Source organism: Schistocerca serialis, chromosome 9, assembly GCF_023864345.2.
Source record: "Schistocerca serialis cubense isolate TAMUIC-IGC-003099 chromosome 9, iqSchSeri2.2, whole genome shotgun sequence".
Lineage (NCBI taxonomy): Eukaryota > Metazoa > Arthropoda > Insecta > Orthoptera > Acrididae > Schistocerca > Schistocerca serialis.
This window is the reverse complement of record NC_064646.1, coordinates 273,718,519-273,745,749: the sequence shown is the minus strand read 5'-3', so window position 1 is coordinate 273,745,749 and position 27,231 is coordinate 273,718,519. Positions and strand designations below refer to the sequence as shown.

The 27,231-nt window shown below is 39.2% G+C and overlaps 1 protein-coding gene across 1 annotated transcript in view; it reads right to left on the bottom strand.

Annotated features, from left to right (window-relative positions):
• LOC126418846 (protein I'm not dead yet-like) overlaps nt 1-27,231 on the bottom strand; it is a 262,743-nt gene that overhangs the window by 18,001 nt on the left and 217,511 nt on the right. The window contains exons 8-10 of the mRNA XM_050085833.1: nt 26,938-27,138; nt 18,492-18,583; nt 13,765-13,839 (exon numbers count right to left, since the gene is read on the bottom strand). Coding sequence (XP_049941790.1) covers nt 13,765-13,839; nt 18,492-18,583; nt 26,938-27,138 — 368 coding nt within the window. The remainder of the gene's footprint in view (nt 1-13,764; nt 13,840-18,491; nt 18,584-26,937; nt 27,139-27,231) is intronic.

The window sequence follows — 27,231 nt, the reverse complement described above, 5'->3', positions numbered from 1 at the left end:
TGGTCCCGAGGACACCAAAAGCAAAAAAACAATTTAGACAAAACCTTATTTCAAGGCGAAAAGTTGGTTAAAGAGACATAAAGTAAATGTTAAAATAGCTCAGGGATGTAGTTCAAAACTCAAGAGGAAAATCAGTAATTTTTTTTAAAGAATCAATGTTCCATGGAAAGTAATTGACAAACCCGAAAACATTGAAACTTAGAGATCCTAAGATAAGAAAGATTAAAGGCTTGTACAAAATAGAGCATGTCAGAAAATACAATGTAAATTGGTTAAACACACTGGAAGATACTAACAACTTGACACTTCTCACTGTCAAAAGAGAGCAAGGAGGTAGACCGGAGTATAAAGTATTTCACTTCAAAAAAAAAAAAAAAAAGAGAAAAATATATTAGAAGCTGGGGAAAAGTTAAGGACACAAGATGTAATAGACCACTCTGTGTAAAACTGCTTACTAAAATTCCTTAAAGGAAGGACTAACTTAACCCCAGATGTGAAGAATGTTCAGGAAAAGGTATACAAAGTAATCCAGATCACAATTCCACCAAATAATTTAAACTCCTTGGGTATAAGAAATTCCAAATAGCAATTTATATTCTGATGAGCGTTGGGGTATAAAATAAGAGGTTCTGACTTAAAGGATAATGAATATGAAGGAGTTACTATATTTATATCAATATAATAGAGGGAAACATTCCACGTGGGAAAAATTATATATAAAACAAAGATGAGGTGACTTACCGAACGAAAGTGCTGGCAGGTCGATAGACACAAAAACAAACACAAACATACACACAAAATTCAAGCTTTCACAACAAACTGTTGCCTCATCAGGAAAGAGGGAAGGAGAGGGGAAGACGAAAGGAAGTGGGTTTTAAGGGAGAGGGTAAGGAGTCATTCCAGTCCCGGGAGCGGAAAGACTTACCTTAGGGGGAAAAAAATGACAGGTATACACTCGCACACACGCACATATCCATCCACACATACCACACATACATTATTAGCTGATAAGATATTGCAGTGACTGTAAACTTAAAAACTCAAACACATGAAACTGTCTGTACTGATAAACTGGTTAGACAAAGACAATTAGATGTGTGGATGGATATGTGCGTGTGTGCGAGTGTATACCTGTCCTTTTTTCCCCCTAAGGTAAGTCTTTCCGCTCCCGGGACTGGAATGACTCCTTACCCTCTCCCTTAAAACCCGCTTCCTTTTGTCTTCCCCTCTCCTTCCCTCTTTCCTGATGAGGCAACAGTTTGTTGCGAAAGCTTGAATTTTGTGTGTATGTTTGTGTTTGTTTGTGTGTCTATCGACCTGCCAGCGCTTTCGTTCGGTAAGTCACCTCATCTTTGTTTTATATATTACTATATTTATAGATTCACTAAACAGTGCTGAAAGAAAGCATATACAGTAAGGCATATCCAAAGTATGATAAATGTCCAGGGACAAGTAGCGATCAGTAGGGATAATGAAATTAGTCTCAGAAGATTTAGTTTACTTATGAAAGGTGTGAACAATGAGGATTATTATTTTAATATATAAATAAATGGAAGGATAGTTAGGGATGAGAGGATTTATAGGCATGAGTGGCCAAACCTTAGGACAAAAGTATTGTGGGAGGAGCTTCATCTCAGTGAGTAAGAATAATTGTTTTGCATGCTACTCTCCTTTTCATTGGATAATGATACAGGGATGCCTACTGCTGAGTATGCTACTTCAGGTCACAGTATAGTAAAATAGTGATATAGCAACAGTATCTTAGTTTTAAAAGGAATATAACAAGGGTTAATATAAGTACTATCAATCATGAAAGAGAACCGGAACAATCTAGAATTCATAGCCTTTAGTAGTCTGGTATACAAGTTACCATACTATAAAATTTTCTGGAAGATGATAGATGCTATTTAGTATGCCTAGAGATAATAATACAATAAGAAAATAACAGGATTTTTATGGATCAAAGTATAGGTGAGATTATTTTGTAATCAATACAGCCTTAGAAGGTTAGATATTGTGAGTAATTACAAATGCTTCACTGTTGCATCACTTGAGAAATGAAGCACTGATCTCAACTAAAGAAAGAAAATATAAGATTATTAACTGATAAGATATTGCAGTGACTGTAAACTTAAAAACTCAAACACATGAAACTGTCTGTACTGATAAACTGGTTAGACAAAGGCAATTAGATGCCTACAAAAAATTTAAAAAAAGATTCATAAATAATGGTACACAACTTATATGTAGAAACTTAATGCACTCTTTATTTAAGGGTAGCAAATTACAATTGTTAATATAGTAAGGGGACGTTTGAATTAATACTGGAAAGATGGAATTGTTGGACACAGAAAGGCTATTGAATGTATTAATCATGCAAACAAAGTTGACACTTGGTGTGCTGGCTGATGGGAGCAGCTGTAAATGGGAAATGCCTTTGCAGTCGCTTCCATCAGCCACCATGCCAAGCGTTAATTTGTTTACGTGTACAATATAGCACTACACCGAAAATGTACAATAATGATGATGCTAAATCACTCTTTGTGTATTAGTGAAAACTGAATTATGATGCAATCATATATCAAACCACTAGAAGGTGTTAGGGGGTGGGGGGGTGGGTATGTGCTGATATTCTTGAGTGAATATTGCACATTTTTTGCTGATCAGCACTGCCTTTCTTCAAGAACACTTTTACAAGTATGATCTTTCAGTAAGAATACTGCAATATATGAAGTGGCATGTAGTCAGTGAGTTTCGTGGTTAATATTCATACACGTAATAAGTTAAAATTATGTAAAAGATGTACTGTGTGTAGTGTTTTTGTGTTCTTATGTTCTATGCATTTGAGGACACTGAAACAATGATGGTGGACTTGCAGCAGCATGGTAATGGCAACTCTGGATGTTGGTCACTGTACGCGCCGAGCTGACAACCGTGCCATGTCAGAGGATGAAGTCACTGGGCCAGCAGATTCGACATAGAATAAATTATAACATTGTCAATACGAAAAAGAACTTGTTACTACTGTAATTTTGTTCAGTTCATGTCTGTATTCCATTGAAGTCAGACACTGGATGGAAATGAATACCATACTATGTGTGATTGTGAAGAATTATCAGAAAACCAGTGGAGAGGAAAATTATAGTGAAAAGAAAAAAAAGCTGCTGGTGAACATTTTTGTTTTGGAAGTGTGTTTGCTTGAATCTGGTTATCAAAACTGAATCAAGATCCTAATCACCTAAAAGGGTAGGTAAAGGGTTATACAATATGCAATCAAGACACATTGGAAAATCATATGACTGCTCAGGTTTTTTTTGCATAATGATGTGATTAACTTGTTCTCATGAATGTGAATGAGTATTTTTTAAACAGTGGGGATAGTTGAAGTTAATATGAGAATTATTGACAGTTTTTAAAGTTTATTGAAAGTTTAATAGTGAAAGGTGAAATATTTTGACAGATGCATTACGTGACTCAGAATTGTGCTTACACTGTTGGGCACTTTATTGTTTAGTAATACTTGCAAGCATCTCTGGTTGTTTTGACAACAGATACTAACTACAGTATATCCAAATATGAAAAGTAGCTTGAAATTTATATTTCCAACATGAATCTTTATAAGGGAGTACAAGCTATTAGTGCTCGTTTGTGCTTTTTGAAAATATGAACAAGCAAAATATAGAGATAGATTGCTACTTACTGTAAAGAAGACACGACAAGCTGCAGACAGGTACAATTAAAAGACATTCACATGTAGTACACACACACACACACCTCGTGCACACACGACCACCAACTCCAGCATCTCGGGCCGGACTGTGTGAGGTGTGCTTGATTTTTTTTTTCTTTTGTGTGTGTGTGTGTGTGTGTGTGTGTGTGTGTGTGTGTGTGTGTGTGTGTGTGTGTGTGTGTGTCTTTCTTTACTGATGAATGCTGTGGTTGAAGGCTACATATGAGTGCATTTTAATCGTGCCTGCCTGCAATTTGACGTGTCTTCTTTATGGTAAGTAGAAATCTGTCTTTTCCTACATTGTTGATATCCCTACCTGGAGTTTCCATTGTTTGAAATATAGAGAATAATTATTCAGAAGAGTTGACATTAAATATCGGCCTATTCAATATAACTGATAGCATGGTTGGGGTGATATGTGGATACATTTTGTGGCCAGTACATGTTCAGGTGTCCACATGTCATAACATCACACATGTTGAATGATCCAATAGTGTTCACACACATGACAGAAATGCAATATAGTGTATTGCTTGCAGACGACAATGCTATATAAGTAACCACTAAGGATGACAAATACATCACAACAACAGCCAGTGGCACCAACTCCAAAATGCTGAAAAATATTTTAGATGTGCCAAAAGTCAGACCCAATCTCATTTCAGTGGCAAAGGTTGTGGACAATAGCCACACAGTGACATTTGAAAAATCTCATGTAATCATACAAGATTGTAATGGTGAAATCAAAATGATTGCAGACAGAGCTGGTAACTTGTTTTATTTACAAGAAAATTGCCCAAACGTGCATGACCTTGCCAAATTGAAAGTTATGAGAACTCATATGCAAACCCTGCATGCTCGATTAGGGTACTTGAACCAGTTAGGTATCATCAAAATGCTCATAAACGAATGCGACAGGTCTGAAATTCAGTGAGCTGATCTCGCTGGAATTGTCTCTGATGTATAAGGGCCAATGAGAGAACTTTTGTGATCTTTGTAGATGATTACAGCAGATGGTGTCAAGCCTATTTCTTTCGGCATAAAGGAGAAGTCGTCAACAAATCTGTTGAATTCAAAAACCTAGTTGAAAATCACACTGGTCTTAAATTTAAATCCTTGTATTCACACAACAGTATGGGGAACTGCAACAGAAGAATTGCAGGAATACAGTGATGTCTCCATACCAAGTGTAGCAGAATGGTGTTGGTCAAAGTGGCTCATTGATGCTGTTTGACTTATAATTACTGACACCATTTTGGGCCAAAGACATCAACATCACTAACTACATCCAAAATTGTTCCTTAATTCATAACCTACAAGGTAGGTACTACCTGCTTTTCTTTTCAACATACCTCTTACTCTTCCTTTAGGCATATGACAATATAAACCAAATGCAGTGAAAATATTTATTTCTATAATATTCTACTTCTAGGAAACTTGTTTTTCAGAAACATTAATGTGAAAACCGGGACTGTCCTGCCAAAACCAGGATTTATGGTCCTTCTACATTAATTAATGTGCAAATTTATTTTGGTTACTGTATCACATATTAGTAAGTACAATCTTTTCCAAAAACAGGGTTCATCATCCTATAATTTCTTTTGGTATATGGATAACAATTAAAAGCAAAAATAGAAGATATTCATTTAATTAGTAACCATGTTTTCTTTTATACATCCAGTCAGGCATGCAATTGAGAACACGTAGAAATGAAAAATTTTGAGTTTTATTTAAACAGTTAGGCAGAACTTTGTGTAAGAACAATGGAAATTTCTAAATGGAATAATATGTAAAATAAAGGCAATCACCTATAATTGACTGATGTGTGGTGCATAGAAACAATCAACAGAATGCAGTATTTACACTAGCTTCCATATTCTTGCTCTTGTGCTCTTGCTCTCTCTCTCTCTCTCTCTCTCTCTCTCTCTCTCTCTCTCTCTCTCTAGAAAAAGTACACACATTCACATTCATTCACACAACAACAGGGATATCCAAATGCTCACACTTGTAGGCATGTTGAGACTGGCTGTTCATTGTCGATTATCGAGGGCAGTTGCCTCAGTAGATGAAGGCGGGCAAGGGATAGACAAGGATGCACAAAGTGAGAAAGGAGTAGCAGGATTGTATGAGGCAGGTCTTTTGACAGATGTATCAGCGCCTGCACGACGAAATGAAAGGCGATCAGAGAGTAGAGCAGACAAGAGATAGAGTGTGAGGAGAGGGGGGAGGAGAAAGGAAGGGAAAGAACATGAAGGGAGGACGGGGGGGGGGGGGGGGGGGGGGGGGGATAGCAAGTGAAAGAGAAAGGGAGAGTGGTGGAAAAGGGATGGGGAGTGGGGGGGAGAGGGAGCATATGCATGCACTGAGGGGGAGGGGGTTTGGGGAAGTTGTAGGAGAAGGCAGTACATGGTCTGTACAGGGAAAGAAACGTGGGGACAGAAGGGAAAAGGTAAGGTGATGCAGTAGGAAACAGTGTACTTCCATATGTTTCTACGTGCCACATACCTGTCATCTTTAGGCGAGTGTTTGCATTCTCTTTATTTTATGTATTAGGCAGGACTTTATTATTCAGTTCTTAGTTAACACTTTGCAGATTGTCATTATGTAATTAATTTCAATAACAACATTTTTGTTTAAAAATAATTAAAAACAGATACTGTAACCAAGATGGTGCATAACATTTCTGTATGACTAATGACTATTTGAATTAATACAATATTGCAGTGCTTGTGCTGTTAAGAAGAATGGTGCAATGCTCCTTCAGACATGCATGCATATCCAAAGGAACACTGAATCTTTCTTAACAACTCAGGCACTGCAGTATCATATTTATCCGCCAATACTAGGCAGTGACTTTCAACTAAAATGTTCTCCCCTGTGTGGGAATTACGTAATGTGTGTAGAAGTAAGGTTGTGGTGCAGAAACGATGACATATGGAAGTTTGAGTCTGGTCATGAGTCATGCACAGGCAGCCAAAGCAGTTAAGGTGATTGCTTGCGTGAAGTGGGAAACATGGGTTGAAATCCCAGTCTGACACTAATTTTCATTGGCATCATTCCCTTATACAACTGATGGTTGGTCATGTTCACAACTCTGAATACATTTCATATATTTGAATTAACTTGAACAGACCTTATTAGAAAGTTCTCATTGTCTTCTATTATGCAAACATCTTAGTTTGTCAGAAAACTTATTCACTCAAAAGTTACTGACATTCAACATTTTCATGGTCAGATATTTCTAATCCAGAAATTAAATTATTTTAAAAATACATTATTAGTGTTTAATATCTATTATTTTCCTGTTTATGAAAATATACAATTTTGCTAAGATTTGTATTCTAGTTGTGGAACTATTGTAATTAAAAGACCATAATTTATGAGAAAGTAAGCTATAAATACTCTCAAAACATGTCAGAACTTGTCTTCAGTACTTACTATTTATTTCTTAAGTTTGTTGTTGTAGCATAAAAATGTGTTCAGTATTGCTTTTGGGAATTTGCAGTTAGTTACATTATTTTATTGAAACAAAATTTGTAAAAAGCAGGGAAAGCTGAAAGAAGAACTATGGAAAAAATAAATAAGAATTGGTTTGTTAAAAGAAAAGGGGGTTATCATCTAGAGTCAAGATACTCATATGTCTTAGGGAGTTTTAATTGTAGTTACTTTCCTAACTATTGAAGTTATACTGTGACAAAATGCAGGCCACCTGTATAATAGCAGTAAGAACCCCATTCAGTCAATTCAGAGCTGGGCAATGGCAGTGAATCTCAAACAACATTTAAAATCCAGAAACAATCCATAAGGCAAATATTCTTTTAAGGAAAGCTTGACCATTGCAGACCACTCTGTAGAAAGCACAACATTTTACCACTTCCTTCTAAATACATACTGGAATTAATTTGCCCAAAGGACAAAATTTAGAGAACTGGCACATAAATGAAGGTTTTCATGCACACAATACAAAAAAAACAGTCAGTTACAAATAATAACATGTAAAACAAAACTGTATGCTGATATTGTAAAGTATTTGTTCAAAAAATTCCATAACTTCATCCACAAAATTTTTCTATGCTAACCATTTACTTATTGTGTATGCTCTCCTTCAAAACACTCTCCTCCAGAACTGATACATTGCTCCCAAAACCATTTCCACTTCCGGAAACAGTCTTTGTATGCCTCTTGCTGGACCACATGAAGTGCTGTCTGCGAATTTTCTTTTGTCTTGTCTATCACTGCAAATCTTTGTCCTTTCAACAGGCTTTTCAACTTTGGAAATAAAAAAAGTCTTCAGGGGTCAGGTCTGGGGAGTAAGGAGGATGAGCCAGCACAGTGATTTCGTTTTTTGTGCAATAGTCAAGCACCAACAGGTATGAATGTGCAGGTGTGTTACTGTGATGCAAGAGCCAGGAATTGTCTTGCCACATTTCAGGCAATTTCCACAAATCCTTAAAAAAAAAAAAAAAAAAAAAAAAAATCAGAATGGCTTTGACATATGACCTGACCTGACAAACTTTTTTTGGTCTTGTGGAACCTTTTCCAATTTCCAACCCATTGTGAAGACTGAACCTTGGTTGTAACATCATAACCATAGATTCACATCTCATTCTCATTTGCATGATCCAAAAGCTCTTCACAGATTGCAAGGTCCTGGCCCTGAAATGTTACATTCTTCTGCAATCTCTCAGACAGCCAGTCTTTGATTGGCATACACAATTTCATTGACATTCCTGACATGAGTATCATTGGTAGATGTTGGAGGGTGTCCTGAATGAGGGTCATCTTCAACTTCTGTCTGTCCATTTTTAAAACATGTGAACCGTTTGTAACACTGAGTATGGCTTAAGCTCTCGTCACTGTAGGCTTCCTGCATCATTTGGTGTATCTCTGTAAAGACCTTTTTGAGTTTCACACAAAATTCAATGCAGTCATGTTGCTCCTGTAATTCTACCATCTGGAAATTTGCAAACTGTGTGACAAAATATTTTACTCAATAGAGCACTGAACAATAAGTAACAAACAAACAGCAATGAAACGTCTGGCAGTCACACATTAAACACAGGACATTCAGGAATGCCAACCACATTTTGCTCCAACACAACATTGGTGTGAAATTACGAATGTTCTAGAATTTTTTGAACAGACCTCATACATATGACAGCCTCCAACAAGAACAGAAACTACGTGAGTTTTGGCAAGTTTTAAACACAAACTAAATCTTCTAGTTATAGAAAATTGTCTTTATCCTGTTAAAGAGTTTATGGAGATTCAACTATAGAAGTTTGACATTCTTTTAAAATCTGATGTTGAACAAAATCTGGCATACTAAATTCTATTACCTTCAAAATATGCAGCACTTAGGTATAACATGTAGTTGCTTAGCTATGTATAACTCAATTCCTTCTTATAATGTCGTTACATTCCATCCTGGATTTTCCTTTTAACTCATATGTTGACTCTCAATCATGGGGCCCCATGTTTGGTTTGCAGCCAGGTTGGGAATTTTCCCTGTTCAGACCTAGGTGCTCTCATTGTTGTTAACAAGTAAGTCACCAAAGTGGCATCAAATAGAAAGACTTGCATCAGCTGTCTACCATCACAGATGAGGTCTCCCAGCCAAAAATGCCATACGCAAATTTCACATTTCATTTACGCAATTCAGACACCAGAAAAATCAAATGACAATCATTTTGTGTCACATATACTTACTGGAAGTGTAGTTCAAATCTTGTACCACATAGTTTCAATAATTGCAGTACTCAATTGTTATCTCACAAATCACCCACTATCACTTCATCATATTAACATATCTCATATGTACAAGCATTTTATGAGAATAATCTAAGGGACAAATCAAATGAATGAATGAATGTAGAGAAATTCATGTGAGACAAAGATGCAAAAGCAAGTGTAAAAAACCAAAACACAATGAATTCAGAAGGTTGGCATGAAATCTTTTGAGTTCATTTTAGGAGGGAGTGGAGAACAAAGGATAAAAAGATAGAATAAAGGATAATAGCATCCAACAGGAAACCAAAGGGAAGTATCAAGATAAATGGAAAACAGGAACATCAATGAATGAAGTGATCTTCAAACGGAAAAAAATAAAATACTGCTATTACTATTGCTTCTATTCTTCTCCTTCTTCTTCTTCTTCTTCAGTTGCAATAGTAGGATTAGTAGCAGTAGTAATAGTAGCAGAAGAAGAAGAAAAATGAATAATTGTAGTCTTTCAGAACACAGTTTATAATTTGAGTTCACTTTCTTAAGGAAAGAGTTCTGACTGCTGCCCAGAGTAACATGTTAACTCAAAGTTGAACAATACTCTAAAGAGCCTGAAAAGTAGCACATATGAGTAGGCAATTATGAAAGTGTACTATGCACACTTTCATTCACAACTATAATACAGAATCATATGCTGAGTGAGGAGCGCAGTGGCTTCGGGAGGATGACAGTTCAATCCTGCGTCCAGCCATCCTGGTTTAGGTTTTCTGTGATTTCCTTAAATCGTTACAGGCAAATGCTGGGATGGTTCCTTTGAAAGGGAATGTCTGACTTCCTTCCCCAACCTTCCCTAATCTAATGAGACCGATGACCTCACTGTCTGGTCTCCTTCTCCAAACAACACACCAAACCCCAACAGAATCATATTTTAGGATAACTTTTGGGCACCACAAAGTACTTCCACAATTAAAAAAGAGAGCCGTCATAATAATTACTGGGAACTCCATTCCACATTCACAAAGGCCTTTGTTTAAAAAATTAACACATTGACTGCCACGAGGCCATCTGCAGACACAGCAGAGCCTCATACCTAATACAGTGTGTCCACCAGTGGCCGCATTGCCAGACCAGAGAAGGCTAATACAGCCCAGGCAATTCACATTAGCAAAAGTCTGCAGCTCATGGTCTAGTGCCTAGCATTGCTGCCTCTGGATCACAGGGTCCTGGGTTTGATTCCTGGTCAGGTTGGGAATTTTCTCTGCCCAGGATATTGGTGTTTGTGTTGTCCTCATCATTTCATCATCATTCATGAAAGTGGTGAGACTGGACTGAGCAAAGATTGGGAATACGTATGGACGCTGATAACCACACAGTTGAGAACCCCACAAACCAAACATCACCAACAAACATTAGCAAAAAATTTGAAAATCACACAAAGTTGTTTTAATCCATCTCTGTTTATATCTGTCCTTTACATCAAAGTTCGGAAAAAAGAAAGGTACACCACATCTCACTGTATCATGTGAACATGGTATGCCATGTGGGCACTGACTGCTGCAAGTTGGTTATCTGACAACAGGAATTATAAATAAAAGCTAGTTATAACTAACAGGTAAACTATAAATGAAAAGAAAGGAAATGATCATGTATGGAATATACAATTTATTGAGGAGGTGAGTAGAACTGAGGATGCAGGTATGCAGCAGTCAGTGTATCTGTGAATAACAAAGTGGGCAGAACCATATATTATAGGTTTCACAGAATGTGACTACCTCCTTCAATCATTTCACAATTTCATATCATCCATGAGTAACACTCCTGGTGACACTTTTACACTTTTCTATTTCCATTATCTTCCCTCATGTAACTGTCAGGCAGTGGCCATCTGTGTTTCCTGATACAGAACTAAGAGACTATCAAAATATTTGTTGGTTTCTAAAGAATGTCAAACAAAATATTGTACCCATTTTTCTATCAGCAGCATCAATTCAATCAAGAAACACAAATTAATGCATAATAATGGGAGAAATCTACAGAATAACTGTAAGAACCCACAACTGTGACCAAGTCTAAACTAATGATATGTCACCATTCCAAGATCACATTTACGGGCCACATTCTTCCACAGTATCTGTTTCAGCAACAAGCTGCATGTCACGGTGAATGTATTTCAAACATGCCATCCAAAGATGCTGAACTGAACAGAATGGAGTTTGTAGCTGCTAGTGGGCTCTGCTGTGTCTGCTGATGAGCCACGTGTTAGTCAACATGTTAAACATACTACCACTGCCCTGTATGTACAACTTGGAAACATCACAATGAAATTAATAAGGAAAATATGAAAATAAAATCAATTATTCACAAGATTGAACAAGACATCAAGAAGGTAATCATTACCGTATTTACTCGAATTTAAGCCGCACTCGAATCTAAGCCGCACCTGAAAAATGAGACTCGAAATTCAAGGGGAAAGAAAAGTTTTAGGCTGCACTTCCAAATCGAAACAAAGTTGGTCCATTGACATATGAGACACAATTTAGGTTGAATGAACGACGATACGGCTGTAGTAGTTTGGTTCGAGTCGTAAGCTTAGCAGTTAAGCTTTACCAGGTAGCCGTTGTTATGCGTCAGGTGCTCCGTCCATATTTATACAGGTGCCCTTCCTTTTTCACATGCTTCGTTTGGTTTGAATTGATTGCTTATTTTTCTTTGATCTGACAAGTGCAGTTTCTCTGTGTTATAGGTGTTTCCATCACTCAAAGCTGAAAATGCATTACTTTACTGTGTCATGCATTGTTTGTCGCATTCTGAAAATGAGGGTTTACGGCCTGTTGCTGCTTGCGGCATGGCTTGCTTATGTGCACGCTACCGCCGCTTACAATTAAAAAAAAAAAAAAAAAAAAAAAAAAAAAAAAAAAAAAAAAAAAAAAAAAAAAAAAAAAAAAGAGAGAGAGAGAGAGAGAGAGAGAGAGAAATCGTCTCACTAGCGAAACAATGGCAAGAGACTGCTATTCGTTGCTACTTACACTGCTGCTTTCTTTGATAATGATTAACAAGAACCAAATAATAGACTGCGTATGATAGAAGATGTTCTGAACGAGAATTTAGCGAAAATTTTTTCCGTTTGAAAATCTTTGCAGACGCCTCTTTAGTACATTACATTATGCACAGAAATTAGAGTCATCTTAGATTTAAAAATCTAGTCAATTGCCGTGCTTCATTTCTGACTGTATCACTATTAGGCATAAGAATAATACGAATATAAACATGACATGGTATGTATATTCTTCCGCGTCTGCTGTTGTCTCACTCTTGTTTCGTAGTTTATTAGGCGGACAGGATTTAAATGAGATAGCAGCAAACACGAAAGAATACATGGCAAAATGTTTATATTCGTATTATTCTTATGGTGAAGAGAATACTGCATGTGATTCACAATTCATAAAAGTACCTATTAGCAACCATTTCTTCTCACATTTAGGAAAAAATTCAGAAAGCAGAGCTGGCCATATTGACAAATATCCCAAACAGTCTTGCCAGTCGGATTTTCGTAGTACATTGAAATGCTGCTACGTTCGAAGAGGAACAATACGGAATTTGTATTTACTTCGTTGGATAATGTATGAAAATGCAGTGGTCGAAACTCGGGGCGGAGAAAAAAAACCTCGTCTTCCACCTTTTTTTTTTATTTATTTACTGACGCAGAGGTTTTGGTGCCAGTATTTGTCTTTGTGGCTGTGAAGCATGCCTGCGTAGCGCTACACATATTCGACGACAGAAGTTAGTTGTGGCGGGGAGCCGCCTGCGGTTTTTTGGATTACAAAAACCAGAAAAAAAGTGCGGCTTAGATTCGAGTAAATACGGTATTTTCCTGACTGACAAACATTAACAAGATACTAAAAAGAACCATCAGTCCATCACATAGGGATAAAACTGTACAATCAACTCCGTAACTCTATATTATAATCTATGAGAGATGTAAAAAGAGAGAGAGAGAGAGAGAGAGAGAGAGACATAGCTAGAGTACCACTCCATCTATTTAGTAAGAGAATTTTCTGGTAACAAGTAATAATAATATTTGTTTCAGTTCACTATTTATAAATTAAATGTGAAATTGTGTTATCTTACATAACTGTGTACATGAATGCCCTTACAGGTATGAATGAAAATAAATACACTATAACCATAGGGTTGTCAAGTCCAATATTGTAGTATGCTGTACTGTCCATGAGCCAATGGACAGATAATATATAAAGATATGCTTAAGTAGTTTGGTCCAATCATTTTACTACCTATAACAACTTTCTTACCAAGCAGCAAGACAAGCCCCCATGGAACCTTTTCATGCACAGCTTTCCAGTGAAGCAGCGCTGGAGATGCATCACCTGTGAATGCAAAAACACATATTTCAGTTATTTGTGTTTTCAGTTTGCGCTACTTTCGTGTTGTGTGGGTGGGATAATTGCACCCAGCAAAAAATATTTTGGACATTTTCTCGATGATCAGTATTGGTGAGTGATCTGTTTTCTATGAAAATACATATTGAAACAGTTAACTGAACTGTATATATAACAAACAATGGAAAACCCAGGTTGGAATACCAACAATATAAGGAAAAGATAGATTGCTACTCACCGTAAAGGTGACATGTTGAGTTACAGACAGGCGCGACAACAAGATACTTACACATTAGCTTTTGCCAAAGCCTTTGTCAGAAAAGGAAACACATACATATTCATTCACACAAGCAAGCATACATCATACACATATGACCACAATCTCTGGTACCTCAGATAGGAATGCAAATGACACACAGAATTGAGAGGGTGGGGAAGAGAAAGGGAAAGCACGATATAGATGGAGGGAAAAAAGAGCGTAGCCTGACAGAGCTTGCTGAGATTAGACTGCCAACAGGTGCAGTGTTGGGAGGCTTTAGGGCAGGGAGGGAGGAAATGGGGAGTGAAAAAGAAGAGGAGTGGGGAAGAGGAAAGACAGGTGGGTCTGTTGGTAGAGGGCAGCATGCAAAGAGGGTGAAAGACGAGAATAGGGAGGAGGGGGTAGGACAAAGGGGCTGGAAATTGTTGGTAGAGGGTATGGGGATAGTAGGTTACTGTAAGTTGAGGTGGAATAATTTCAGGGAGTGAAGATTGTGTTGCAAGGATAACTCCCATCTGTTCATTTCAGAAAAGCTGGCAGTGGAGAGTAGGACCCAGATGACTCATGTAGTGAAGCAGACACTGAAATCAAGCATATCATGTTCAGCTGCCTGTTGTGCCACAGGGGGGTTCTTTGCTCTTGGCCATAGTTTGGCATAGTAGGACATGTTCTGAGGCATCAAGGGATCACAAATTTAGCATTGGAGGGCAGTGTGGAGGGTAAAAATCATAGAGGGAGACCAAGAGATGAATACACTAAGCAGATTCAGAAGGATGTAGGTTGCAGTAAGTACTGGGAGATGAAGAAGCTTGCACAGGATAGAGTAGCATGGGACATTCATCCCAGTGGACAGCTGGTTGGTAATCATATCAATATAAAAATCACTGCACAGTTTTATATATTGGTATGACTTCCAACCAGCTATCCACGAGGAAGAATGACCACTGCCAAACTATGGCCAAGAGCAAAGTAGACCACCCTTTGGCACAACATGCAGCTGAACATGACATGCTTGATCTGCTGCTTCACTACCCAAGGTCTCTGGATCCTCCCCTCCACCAGTAGTCTTTCTCAACTGCACAGATGAGGTTACCCATACATCGCATTCTTCGCTCCTGAATTATCCCTGCCTTAACCTACAGTAAACTACTGTGCCCACACCTTCCATCCAGCAGTTTCCATCCCATTTGTCCTATTACTTCCTCCCTATTCTTGTCTCCAACCCTCTTTGTATGCCACCCTCTGCCAATGCACCCACCAGTCTTTTCACTTCCCCACTCCTCTCCTTCTTCACTCCCCATTTCCTCCTCTCCTCCTTGCTCCAAAGCCTTCCAACACTGCATCTGTTGGCAGTCTAGTCTCTGCACGCCCTATAAGAAAGCACTCTTCTCTCTGTCCACATGCACCATGCTATTCCTTTCCCCTCTCCACCCACTCCAGACTGCTGCTTCTACTCTACATGACAGTTGCATTCTGGTCCGAGCTGCTGCAGTTGGTGGTCATGTGTTCGTGAGGTGTTGTTGCTTGTGTGAATCAATATGTGTGTGTGTATGTCTAAGTGTCTTTCTGTGGTGCCTGTCTGCAACTCAATATGTCATTTTTACAGTGAGCAGCAATCTATCTTTTTCTTATGCTATTGTATGTACACTGAAATGACAGAAGTCATGGGATAGTGATATGCACATATACAGATGTACAAGGTATAAAAGTGAGTGCATTGGTGGAGCTGCCATTTGTACTCAGGTGATTCATGTGAAAAGGTTTCTAACATGATTATAGCTACATGACAGGAACTAACAGACTTTGAATGTGGAGTGATAGTCGGAGCTAGATGCATGGAATATTCCATTTCAGAACTCATTAGGGAATTCAATATTCCAAGAACCACAGTGTGCTGAGTATACCAAATTTCAGGCATTATCTCTCACCATGGACAATGCGGTGCCCAACAGCCTGCACTTAACGTCTCAGAACAGTGGCATTTGCATAGAGTTCTCAGTGCTAATACACAAGCAATACTGCATGAAAAAACTACAGAAATCAATGTGGTTACTCATCATAGAGCGGAGATGCTGAGTCACAGATAGGCACAGCAAAAAGACTGTTGCATTCCATCCTGGATTTTCCATTGTTTGAGAAATCAGTATGGAACATACAGCTCACATATCCATTAGGACAGTACAGCAAAATTTGGCATTAATGGGCTGTGACAGAAGATGACCAATGTGAGTGCCTTTGTAAACAGTATGACTTCACCTGCAGTGCCTCACCTGGGCTTGTGGCCACATGGGTGGATCACTGATGAGTGGAAAACCATAACCGGGTCAGATGAGATCTGGTTTTAGTTGGTAAGAGTTGATGGTGAGGTTCAAGTATGGTGCAGATGCAATGAAGCTATGGACCCAAGCTGTCAACAAGACATTGTGCAAGCTGGTGGTGGCTCCATAGTGGTATGGGCTGACTTTACAGGGAAAGAACTGGGTCCTCTGGTCCAACTGAACTGATCATTGATTGGAAATTGTTATGTTCAGCTACTTGTAGACCATTTACAGCCATTCATGGATTTCATGTTTCCAAACAATGATGAAATTTTTATGGAGGGCAATGTGCCATGTCACCAGGCCACAACTGTTCGCAATTGGTTTGAAGAACTTTCTGTACAATTTAGGCCAATGATTTGGCCACTGAGATCACCCAACATGAATACCATCCAACAATTATGGAATATAATTGAGAGGTCAGTTCATGCACAAAATTCTGCATTGGCTACAGAGGCAGCATGGCTCAATATTTCTGCAGGCGACTTCCAACAACTTGTTGAGTCCTTGTCATGTCAAGATGCTGCACTAAACCAGCAAAAGGAGGCCCGACACGATATTGGGAGGTATTCCATGACTTTTGTCACTCAGTATATAAGAGAACTAGATCATATGTAGTTCATAACTGAGAGGTAAGAGGAAGATTGACATGTGCCGTACTGACCGTGTACAAACCATGTTGCAGATAAGAAGGAAATCAATAATCTTTTTTCCCCCTCTAATCCTTGTAGAGTCCAGTTTTCTCAGCCATGGTTTCTAAAATATTGCCACAGTTTTAGCAGATATCCATCCTATCTTTATTCAACATTGTGAGGAGGAAAGCTGCTACTTACCATATAGCAGAGATTCTGAGTCACTGATAGGCACAGCAAAAAGACTTTCACAATCACTCACGAAAACGCAACTCACACACATGACTGCATTCTCAGGCAACTTGAAGCCACAGTTGCCTGAGACTGCAGTCATGTGTGTGAGTTGCATTTGCATGAATGTGTGTGTGTGTATGTGTCCATTGTCGATAAAGGCCAATGGCTGGAAGCTTTAATTGTGAAAGTTTTTTTGTTGTACCTATCTGTGACTCAGCATCTCCGCTATATGGTGAGTAGCAACTTTCCTTCTCATAATATTGTTACATTCCATCCTGGATGTGCCATTGTTTGATTTCTACTTTTATTCAGTTATATTAGGAAGAAAGGAATGAGATTGCTACAATGTGGGAATGTGTGTCAGACAAGAAAGTGGTAGGACAGTATTGACTGATGGGATATGAGGTGATAGACGGCTCTCAGCAGCAGTGATAAGGTGTCTCTTAACACTGGTAACACTAACATAAGTGAGAGGATAGAGCAAGTGATAAAAAACATGGGGGTACAAAGATGGAATGGGGGAGGAATGGGATTGAAATTAAAAAACAGAAAAGAGTCAGGGAAATAAAATGGGAAGTAGGTAAGACTGGGAAGGGAGGTTGGAGATGGAAAGTAGCAGAGGTTTAAGCCAGAAAGATTGTGGAAATGGAGTGTGTGCTGTAGTGACAGTTAGACCTGCACAGATCAGAGGAGCCGGTGTTGTGTGATGGTAAGGGGAGGGGGAATTTAATTATCATGAGTGATGAAAAAGCTGTAAACCCATCAGCTGCACAGCATATGAAGCAACTGAGTGGTCCAGTTTGTGGGTAAGCACAGTTTGGCAGTGCACTGAACTCCGATGAACAACTCATTAGGGGAAATGGCTGAAAGCAAGGAGACAACATGAGACACCTTTTACTGATAGCAGTGTATAAATGGGTGCCATATTGAAGATAACTACATAAGATTTGTAATATGATTTATCATACCTGAAAAATAACATCATCCCAAGTACTATATTTTGTAATGTTCTGTTTTATACATAAAACTAAACAACTTTTTGATTACAAAACTTACTGAACTATATAAAAATGAAAATGTAGATTACTTATTAAACATTTAACTGTGGAAAAGAAGCACAACACAATGACATGCTTATCTTCTACCAAAACTTGACTTTGATATGTTGAATGAACTTACATATATGTGTTTACTTACCAGATTTGTTCAGCTTCAAGAAATTGAGATTAGCTGGCAGACAGAAAAGAAGAAACACAATGAGCATGGCAGGTGTTGCATCTTCAATTTCCCTGAAAAATGATAGAAGATAAATGTACTCCATTTTATGTCAACTAATAATTTTATTTTAGAGAGTGAATTAATACAGATTAGAAAGCAATGCTAATGAAAATGACCTTCACATTCTTGATATACAAATTTTTGAATTTCCATATCCAAGTCTCACTGTTCATAGATCAGGAAAAGAAAGAATCATAGAATTGGTGTAATTGTACTTAGCAAAGAAACTGAAACCAAACGGCAAGAATGAGTGAACCAAAATGAGAAACTACTAGAGGAAGTGCAAACAATGATTTCAATCACTTGCAGTTCAAGAGAAATTTAATTCTGAAGTCATTCTTAAATGGATATACCAGTAATAAGAACTGAAAATGGTACAAAACAGACATTTTGTTGCAACCAGTTGTTTATTACACATTATGTAGTCCAACCTCCCCAATATCCTTGTCAGACACTATGTTTCTTCTGCACCCATATCCCTACCCTATGGCCCCTATGCCTGTGACCATCCCCAGTGTAAGACTTGCCCTATGCAACCTCCTGCCACCACCTATACCAGCCCTGTAGCTGGCAAAACATATACTATCATAGGGAGAGCTACCTATCAAACGACATACGTCATATACCAGACACTATGTAAACACTGTTCAGCCTTTTATATCGGCATGACTACTGCCCAGTTATCAGTCAGGATGAATGGACATAGGCAGTGGGTGTATACAGGCAACACACAATATCCTGTTGCAAAGTATGCTGTACAACATGGCAGTCATGACCTTGGTGCCTGTTTTACCATAGACACCAGATATTCCCCCAGACACCAGTTTCTCACAACTCTGCAAGTGGGAACTAACACTACAACATGTCCTTGGTTTTTGCACTCAGCTGGTCTTAATTTACAGTAATTCCATCCATCTCAGTATTTAGTCATGGTAACTACTCCTTCCTTCACTTCATTTCAGTTTTCTACCTCTTTCATTTTCTGACTTGTCTGTTTTTCGCTGTCCCCCCCTCCCACCTCTGTTACTTACAACGCACTTGACTCTTCACTCTTATTAATTCATGTACGATGTTTTAGTAGTAATCTCTGTCTTGCATATCACCCTGTCTTCCACCTTTAAGCTCTTAGGATTTCAAATCTCATCCGGTGCAGTCCCGAATAATCAGTCTTTCCTTCTCATCCCATCTGGTAGGCCACCCCTCACCCGGGATTCTGGGTGACTTTTCTAAACTGTACACCTTTCCCTAAACCTCTCCAGTCCTTTTCCTTCACCTCTTTTCCTTCCCCTTCAACTCTTCCACCAGAAGAAGCAACCACTGGCTCCAAAAGCTTGTGAAAGTCTAATCCTTTTGTGTGTGTGTGTTCCCATGCTGCCACTTGGTGAGTCGTCGTTGTTGTTGTGGTCTTCAGTCCTGAGACTGGTTTGATGCAGCTCTCCATGCTGCTCTATCTTGTGCAAGCTTCTTCATCTCCCAGTACCTACTGCAACCTACATCCTTCTAAATCTGTTTGGTGTATTCATCTCTTGGTCTCCCTCTATGATTTTTCCCTCCACACTGCCCTCCAATACTAAATTGGTGATCCCTTGATGCCTCAGAATATGCCCTACCAACCAGTCCCTGCTTCTAGTCAAGTTGTGCCACAAATTTCTCTTCTCCCCAATTCTATCCAACACCTCCTCATTAGTTATGTGATCTACCCATCTAATCTTCAGCATCCTTCTGTAGCACCACATTTCGAAAGCTTCTATTCTCTTTTTGTCTAAACTATTTATTGTCCACGTTTCACTTCCATACATGGCTGCACTCCATACAAATACCTTCAGAAAAGACTACCTGACACCTAAATCTATACTCGATGTTAACAAATTTCTCTTCTTCAGAAACGCTTTGCTTGCCATTGCCAGTCTACATTTTATATCCTCTCTACTTCGACCATCAACAGTTATTTTGTTCCCCGAATAGCAAAACTCATTTACTACTTTAAGCGTCTCATTTCCTAATCTAATACCCTCAGCATCACCCAATTTAATTCGACTACATTCCATTATCCTCATTTTGCTTTTGTTGATGTTCATCTTATATCCTCCTTTAAAGACACTGTCCATTCCGTTCAGCTGCTCTTCCAGGTCCTTTGCTGTCTATGACACAATTACAATGTCATTGGCAAACCTCAAAGTTTTTATTTCTTCTCCATGGATTTTAATTCCTACTCCATATTTTTCTTTTGTTTCCTTTACTGCTTGCTCAATATACAGATTGAATAACATGGGGGATAGGCTACAACCCTGTCTCACTCCCTTCCCAACCACTGCTTCCCTTTCATGTCCTTCGACTCTTATAACTGCCATCTGGTTTCTGTACAAACTGTAAATAGCGTTTTGCTCCCTGTATTTTACCCCTGCCACCTTCAGAATTTGAAAGAGAGTATTCCAGTCAACATTGTCAAAAGCTTTCTCTAAGTTTACAAATGCTAGAAACGTGGATTTGCCTTTCCTTAATCTATTTTCTAAGATAAATCGTAGGGTCAGTATTGCCTCACTTGTTCCAACATTTCTACGGAGTCCAAACTGATCTTCCCCAAGGTCAGCTTCCATCAGTTTTTCCATTCGTCTGTAAAGAATTCGTGTGAGTATTTTGCAGCCGTGGCTTTTTAAACTAATAGTTCTACGGAGTCCAAACTGATCTTCCCCAAGGTCGGCTTCCATCAGTTTTTCCATTCGTCTGTAAAGAATTCGTGTGAGTATTTTGCAGCCGTGGCTTTTTAAACTGATAGTTTGGTAATTTTCACATCTGTCAACCCCTGCTTTCTTTGGGATTGGAATTATTATATTCTTCTTGAAGTCTGAGGGTATTTCGCCTGTCTCATACATCTTGCTCACCAGATGGTAGAGTATTTTCAGAGCTGGCTCTCCCAAGGCTATCAGTAGTGCTAATGGAATGTTGTCTACTCTTGGGGCCTTGTTTTGACTTAGGTCTTTCAGTTCTCTGTCAAACTCTTCACACAGCATCATATCTTCCATCTACATCCACTTCCATTTCCATAATACTGTCCTCAAGAACATCTCCCTTGTATAGACCCCCTGTATACTCCTTCCACCTTTCTGCTTTCCCTTCTTTGCTTAGAACTGGGTTTCCATCAGAGCTCTTGATATTCAGTGCTTGGTGAGTAGATCTTTTTATCTGTCCATTTACATTATATTATCAATAATTGATTATTTTTGTTTTCACATAATGTAGTGTGTCACATCTAACATTAACAGTTATACTTGGAAATGTATTATGCAGTCAATTTACATTTTATATTTCATTCAATGCATTACAAGCAATGCAAGTGTCATGTCTAAACAGACAGTAATAGCTCAACATAAAATGCAGGTGATCGTGTAAAAAATGATCAGAGGAAACTTTCAGTATTAAATTTCTTAGTTTTCAGATGGAAAACTAAAAACAAATAAACATAATTCAAAGAAATCTTCAATGTGGCCTTCCTCAGGGCAAATCTTCAGTGTCTTACACTTGAGTTGGCATGATGATGTTCACAATATGGGGACATGAAGCAGCAGCATGGAACTTGGCACACCATTCCACAATGGTAGTTTTCAACTGACATGCTGCCTCGTACACATTCTTCATTCTCCAATGAATGTCTGCTGGTGTTTGTCCTTCTGCAGCCAATAAAGTGCACTGGGGTGACAAAAGTCATGGGACTCCTCCTAATATCATGTCAGACCTCCTTTTGCTGGTGTAGTGCAGCAGTTCAAGGTGGCATGGACTCATTGGATTCCCCTGCAGAAATACTGAGCCATGCAGCCTCTATAGCTGTCCGAAAGTAATGCCAGTGCATCATTTAGTGCATAAACTGACAATTATGTCTAATAAATGTTCAATGGGATTCATTTCGGGCAATCTTGGTGGCCAAATCATTCACTTGATTGTCCAGAGTGTGTTTCAAAGTAGCTGTGAACAGCTGTGGCCTGGTGATGTGGCACACTGTCATTCATAAAAATTCCATCATTGTTTGGGAATATGAAGTCCATGAATGGCTGCAAATCGTCAATGATTAGTTCAACTGGACCAGAGGAATCAGTCCATTCCATGTAAACACAGCCCATTCTCTTATGGCGCCACCACCAGCTTGCACAGTGCCTTGTTGACAACCTGGATCCATGGCTTCGTGGAGTCTGCACCAAACTCAAACTGTAGCATCAGCTCTTAGCAACTGAAATTGGGACTCATCTGACCAGGCCATGGTTTTCCTGTCATCTGAGGTCCAACCGATATGGTCATGAGCCCTGAAGAGGTTCTACAACTGTTGTTACCACAGGCACTTGCATTGATCATCTGCTGCCATAGCCCATTAATGCCAAATTTCACTGTACTGTCCTAATAGGTACGTTCAGTGTACATCTCGCATCAGTTTCTATGGTTATGTCATGCAGTGTTGCTTGCCTGTTAGCACTGACAACTCTAAGCAAACGCCATTGCTCGCTGTCATTGCCCACTGTGTTGCCCATTGTGATAGGCAATATCTGAAACATGGTATTCTCGGCACACTCTTGACACTGTGGATCTCAGAATATTGAATTCCCAAACAATTTCCCATGTGTCTAGCTTCAACTATCATTCTGTGTTCAAAGTCTGTTAATTCTCATCATCCAGCCTTAATAATGTTGGAAATCTTTTCATGTGTATCACCTGAATACAAATGACAGCTCAACCAGTGAGCTGTCCTTTTATACAATGTGTATGCAATACTACTACCATCTGTATAAGTGAATATTGCTATCCAATGACTTTTGTCACCACAGTGTATAACAGCATGTTGGTCCTCTTTGGAATCAATAATGATGTCACCACAGTTCACATTTCTGCATTTACTGCACACATATCAGAAAGACATGAATACCACACTAATTCCTTGCCTGTACATTGATGCTTGTATACTCACATCATGGATGCATCATACTGCATAATCACTGCAACAATGCCCTCAAATGGAAACATTTTGATCACCCCTTATCTTTTATGAGATGAAATGACCACATACCTAGAATTCTTTGAATGGGACTCATACTGTCCATGGAGCAATATCACTTTGTACACATAGACAGTACTAGCAGGTACATAAATGAGTAGAGCTGAAATTCTCTGTGACATGTAGAATTGTTACCAGAGTGCATTAGAGTTGTTTGTGTTTGGTAATGTTTCCAGCCCTGACAGGATATAAGAGGCATGAACAGCATCAGATGTTGAGTGATCACTGTGAAGGAGATGATATACTGAAAGCTTTGGATCAAGGAAGTCAGGTATACACAGAATTTCTTGATTTCCAAAAACCATTTGACGCAGGACTACATCCGTGCTTGTTAATGAAACTACAATCATATGGGGTTTCAAGTGAGCTTTGTGACTGGACAGAGGATTTTTTGGTAGGTGGGATGCAGCAAGCTACCTTGGGTGGAGAGTCATCAACAGAAGTAAACGTAACTTAGAGCGTTCCAAGGGAACTGCATTGTGGTCCTTCCTGTTCATGTTGTATTTTAATGACCTTGTGGAAAATAGTAGTAGTAATTCAGAATTTTCACATTTGATGCAGCTATCTATGATGAAGAACTGTTTGAAATGAGCTGCAAAAATATTCAGTCAGATCTTGATAAGATTTCAAAGTGGGGCAAAGAGTATCAACTTGCTTTAAATGTAGAATTATGCATTTCGCAAAATGAAAAATGTAGCATACTGTGATTATAATATCAGTGAGTAAGAGCTGGAATCTGTCGACTCATACAAATGCCTGGTTGTGACACTGTACAGAGATATGAAATGGAACGATCACAGAGGCTCAGTCATGGCTAAAGAAGATAGCAGATGTCAGTTTATTGGCAGAATACACTGGGAAAATGCAATTAGTCTAAAAAGAAGATTGCTTACAAATCATTTGTGCATCCCATCATAGAATATTGCTCAAGTGTGTGGGACCAATACCCAATAGGACTAACACGGGATATTGGATGTATGCTGTGAAGGGCAGCACAAATGGTCACAGGTTTGTTAGGTCCATGTGAGAGTGTAACAGAGATGCTGAAAAAACTAAACTGGCAGACTCTTGAAGATAGACATAAACTATTCTGAGAAAACTTAATTACAAAGTTTCAAGAATCAGATTTAAATGATAACTCTAGCAATATACTACAGCCTCCTATGTACCACTCCCTTAGGGACCAGATTAGTTAACTACAGCACATATGGATGCATTTAAACAATCATTTTTCCTGTGCTCCATATATGAATATAAGAGAAAAAAACCATAATAACGGAAACTATGGGACATACCCTCAGTCACGCATGTCACAGTGGTTTGCAGAGTATGGATGTAGATGTAGACGTAGAGATAGAAGGACATGGAGGTGCCGCATACTTGTGTGAGATAGCAATATTGTGAGTCTCCATTTGGCTGGGTGGTCACATGATGCACTATTCAGATATTTGGGGCATTCAGATGTGGCAGTCACCTGAAGTTGGTTTGCATGTGAACATGATGGGAGACATACTCATTTTGATGTTCTGGTCAACAACATCGACAACATGTCAGTGAGTATGGCAGCGGCTTAGGAGGATGACCCACTTTTCCAATGTTATGGAGAGGCACAGTGGTGTTACTCCTAGCATCATGGTGAGGGGAGCTATTAGGTATGACTTCAGGTCGTTACTGGTAGTAATTCAGAGAGCTCTGCTGGCACAATGTTACTTCTGTGGATGTCACATCTACATCAACGAGAATTCCTTTCCCTTGTAAACTGAAGGTCTCATAAAGACCTTCGCAGACAGCAACTACACCCCAAATTTAGTCCACAAACAGATTTCCCTTGCCATATTCTCACTCACCCCTCCCATCACTCCCAAGAATCAACTGCACAGGAGTGACACTCATCACCAAATATCGCCCCAACTGGAGCAACTGAAATAGACCCTTTACCGGTGCTTTGATTATCTACTTCAGGTCGTTACTGGTAGTAATTCAGAGAGCTCTGCTGGCACAATGTTACTTCTGTGGATGTCACATCTACATCGACAAGAATTCCTTTCCCTTGTAAACTGAAGGTCTCATAAAGACCTTCGCAGACAGCAACTACACCCCAAATTTAGTCCACAAACAGATTTCCCTTGCCATATTCTGACTCACCCCTCCCATCGCTCCCAAGAATCAACTGCACAGGAGTGACACTCATCACCAAATATCGCCCCAACTGGAGCAACTGAACTAGACCCTTTACCGGTGCTTTGATTATCTACCATCATGCCCAAAAATGAGGGTCATTCTACCCAAGTCCTTTCACACACTTCCAACAAAGATATTCTGCCACACACCCAACCTACACAACAATCTTGTCCACCCCTATCCCACTCTCACTCCCAACACTTTGCCATAAGGGTCATATTCCTGTGGAAGACCTAGATGAAAAATCTGCCTGTTTCTACTCCAGTTCTGTCACAGGATTATCCTATCCCACAGAACCAGAGCCACCTGGAAAAGCAGCCATATCACATGCCAGCTCTACTGCAGTCACTGCACAACATTTTATTTGGGTAGACCACCAACAATATGTTCACCAAAATTAATGGCCATCTCCAGCCTGTGACCAAGAAAAAAATGGTCCGCCCATTGGTACAACATGATGCTGAGCCCAGATTGCCTGAATTCAGTGGCTGCTTCACAACCCTTGCTATCTGGACCTTCTCTCCAGCACCGGCTTTTCTCAAATACACAGACGGGAATTATCCTCGAACACATCCTTTGCTCCCATAATCCTCCTGGCCTCAGTCTGCACTAACCCACTGCCCCCTCACTCTCTGCATAACAGTTTCTCCTTCCTCTGTTCTGTTGTCCTCTCCCATTCCATGCCTCCACACATCTTCATCATATGCTGCACCTCACTGGCAACAGTACCCGTGTATTGTGTGCCAGTCTGTGTCCCTGCTTCCCCTCCCTCCTGCATTCTTATCCTGAACACCTGTTGCCTCCCCTTAAGCTGCTAGCTACTGGTTTCCAGCTCCCTCTTCTGTTTCTTGCCTCTTTCTTCCTCTAACCACCTCATCCAACACAATCCAAACCCAGTCCATCTGCCGAACTGCAGTAAAGGCATTGTGTTTCTAGCTGGCATAATATACATGCACTTGTGTGTGTGTGTGTGTGTGTGTGTGTGTGTGTGTGTGTGTGTGTGAGTGAGTGTGTGGGTGGGTGGGTGGGTGTGAGTGTGAGCTTTATTTTGCCAAAGGATTTATTCCAGAAGCTAACAAAGTTTTTATTCTGTTTTGTGCATGCTTTCAGCTATTTGAAAAACATATGAATATTCAAAATACTTACACATTGGAGATATACTTGGCCCAGCCAGGTATAAATTCAGGTTCACGGAAGAACCACAACAACACAATGGCAACAAAAAGAAACAACACAGAGCCTTCGTGATATGTCATAGGACCTAGTTCACTGTATGACTGATGGATAACTTGACGGACAGCCTTAGCATGTTCTTCTCCTTTCTTCTTTCCATGATCTGTTTGTTTTCTGCAACAACAAATATGACAGAAAATCTAGGATGAAATGTATGATACTTTGATTGTTTTAGAGCAATAATACATTAATTGAACTACTTAAAAT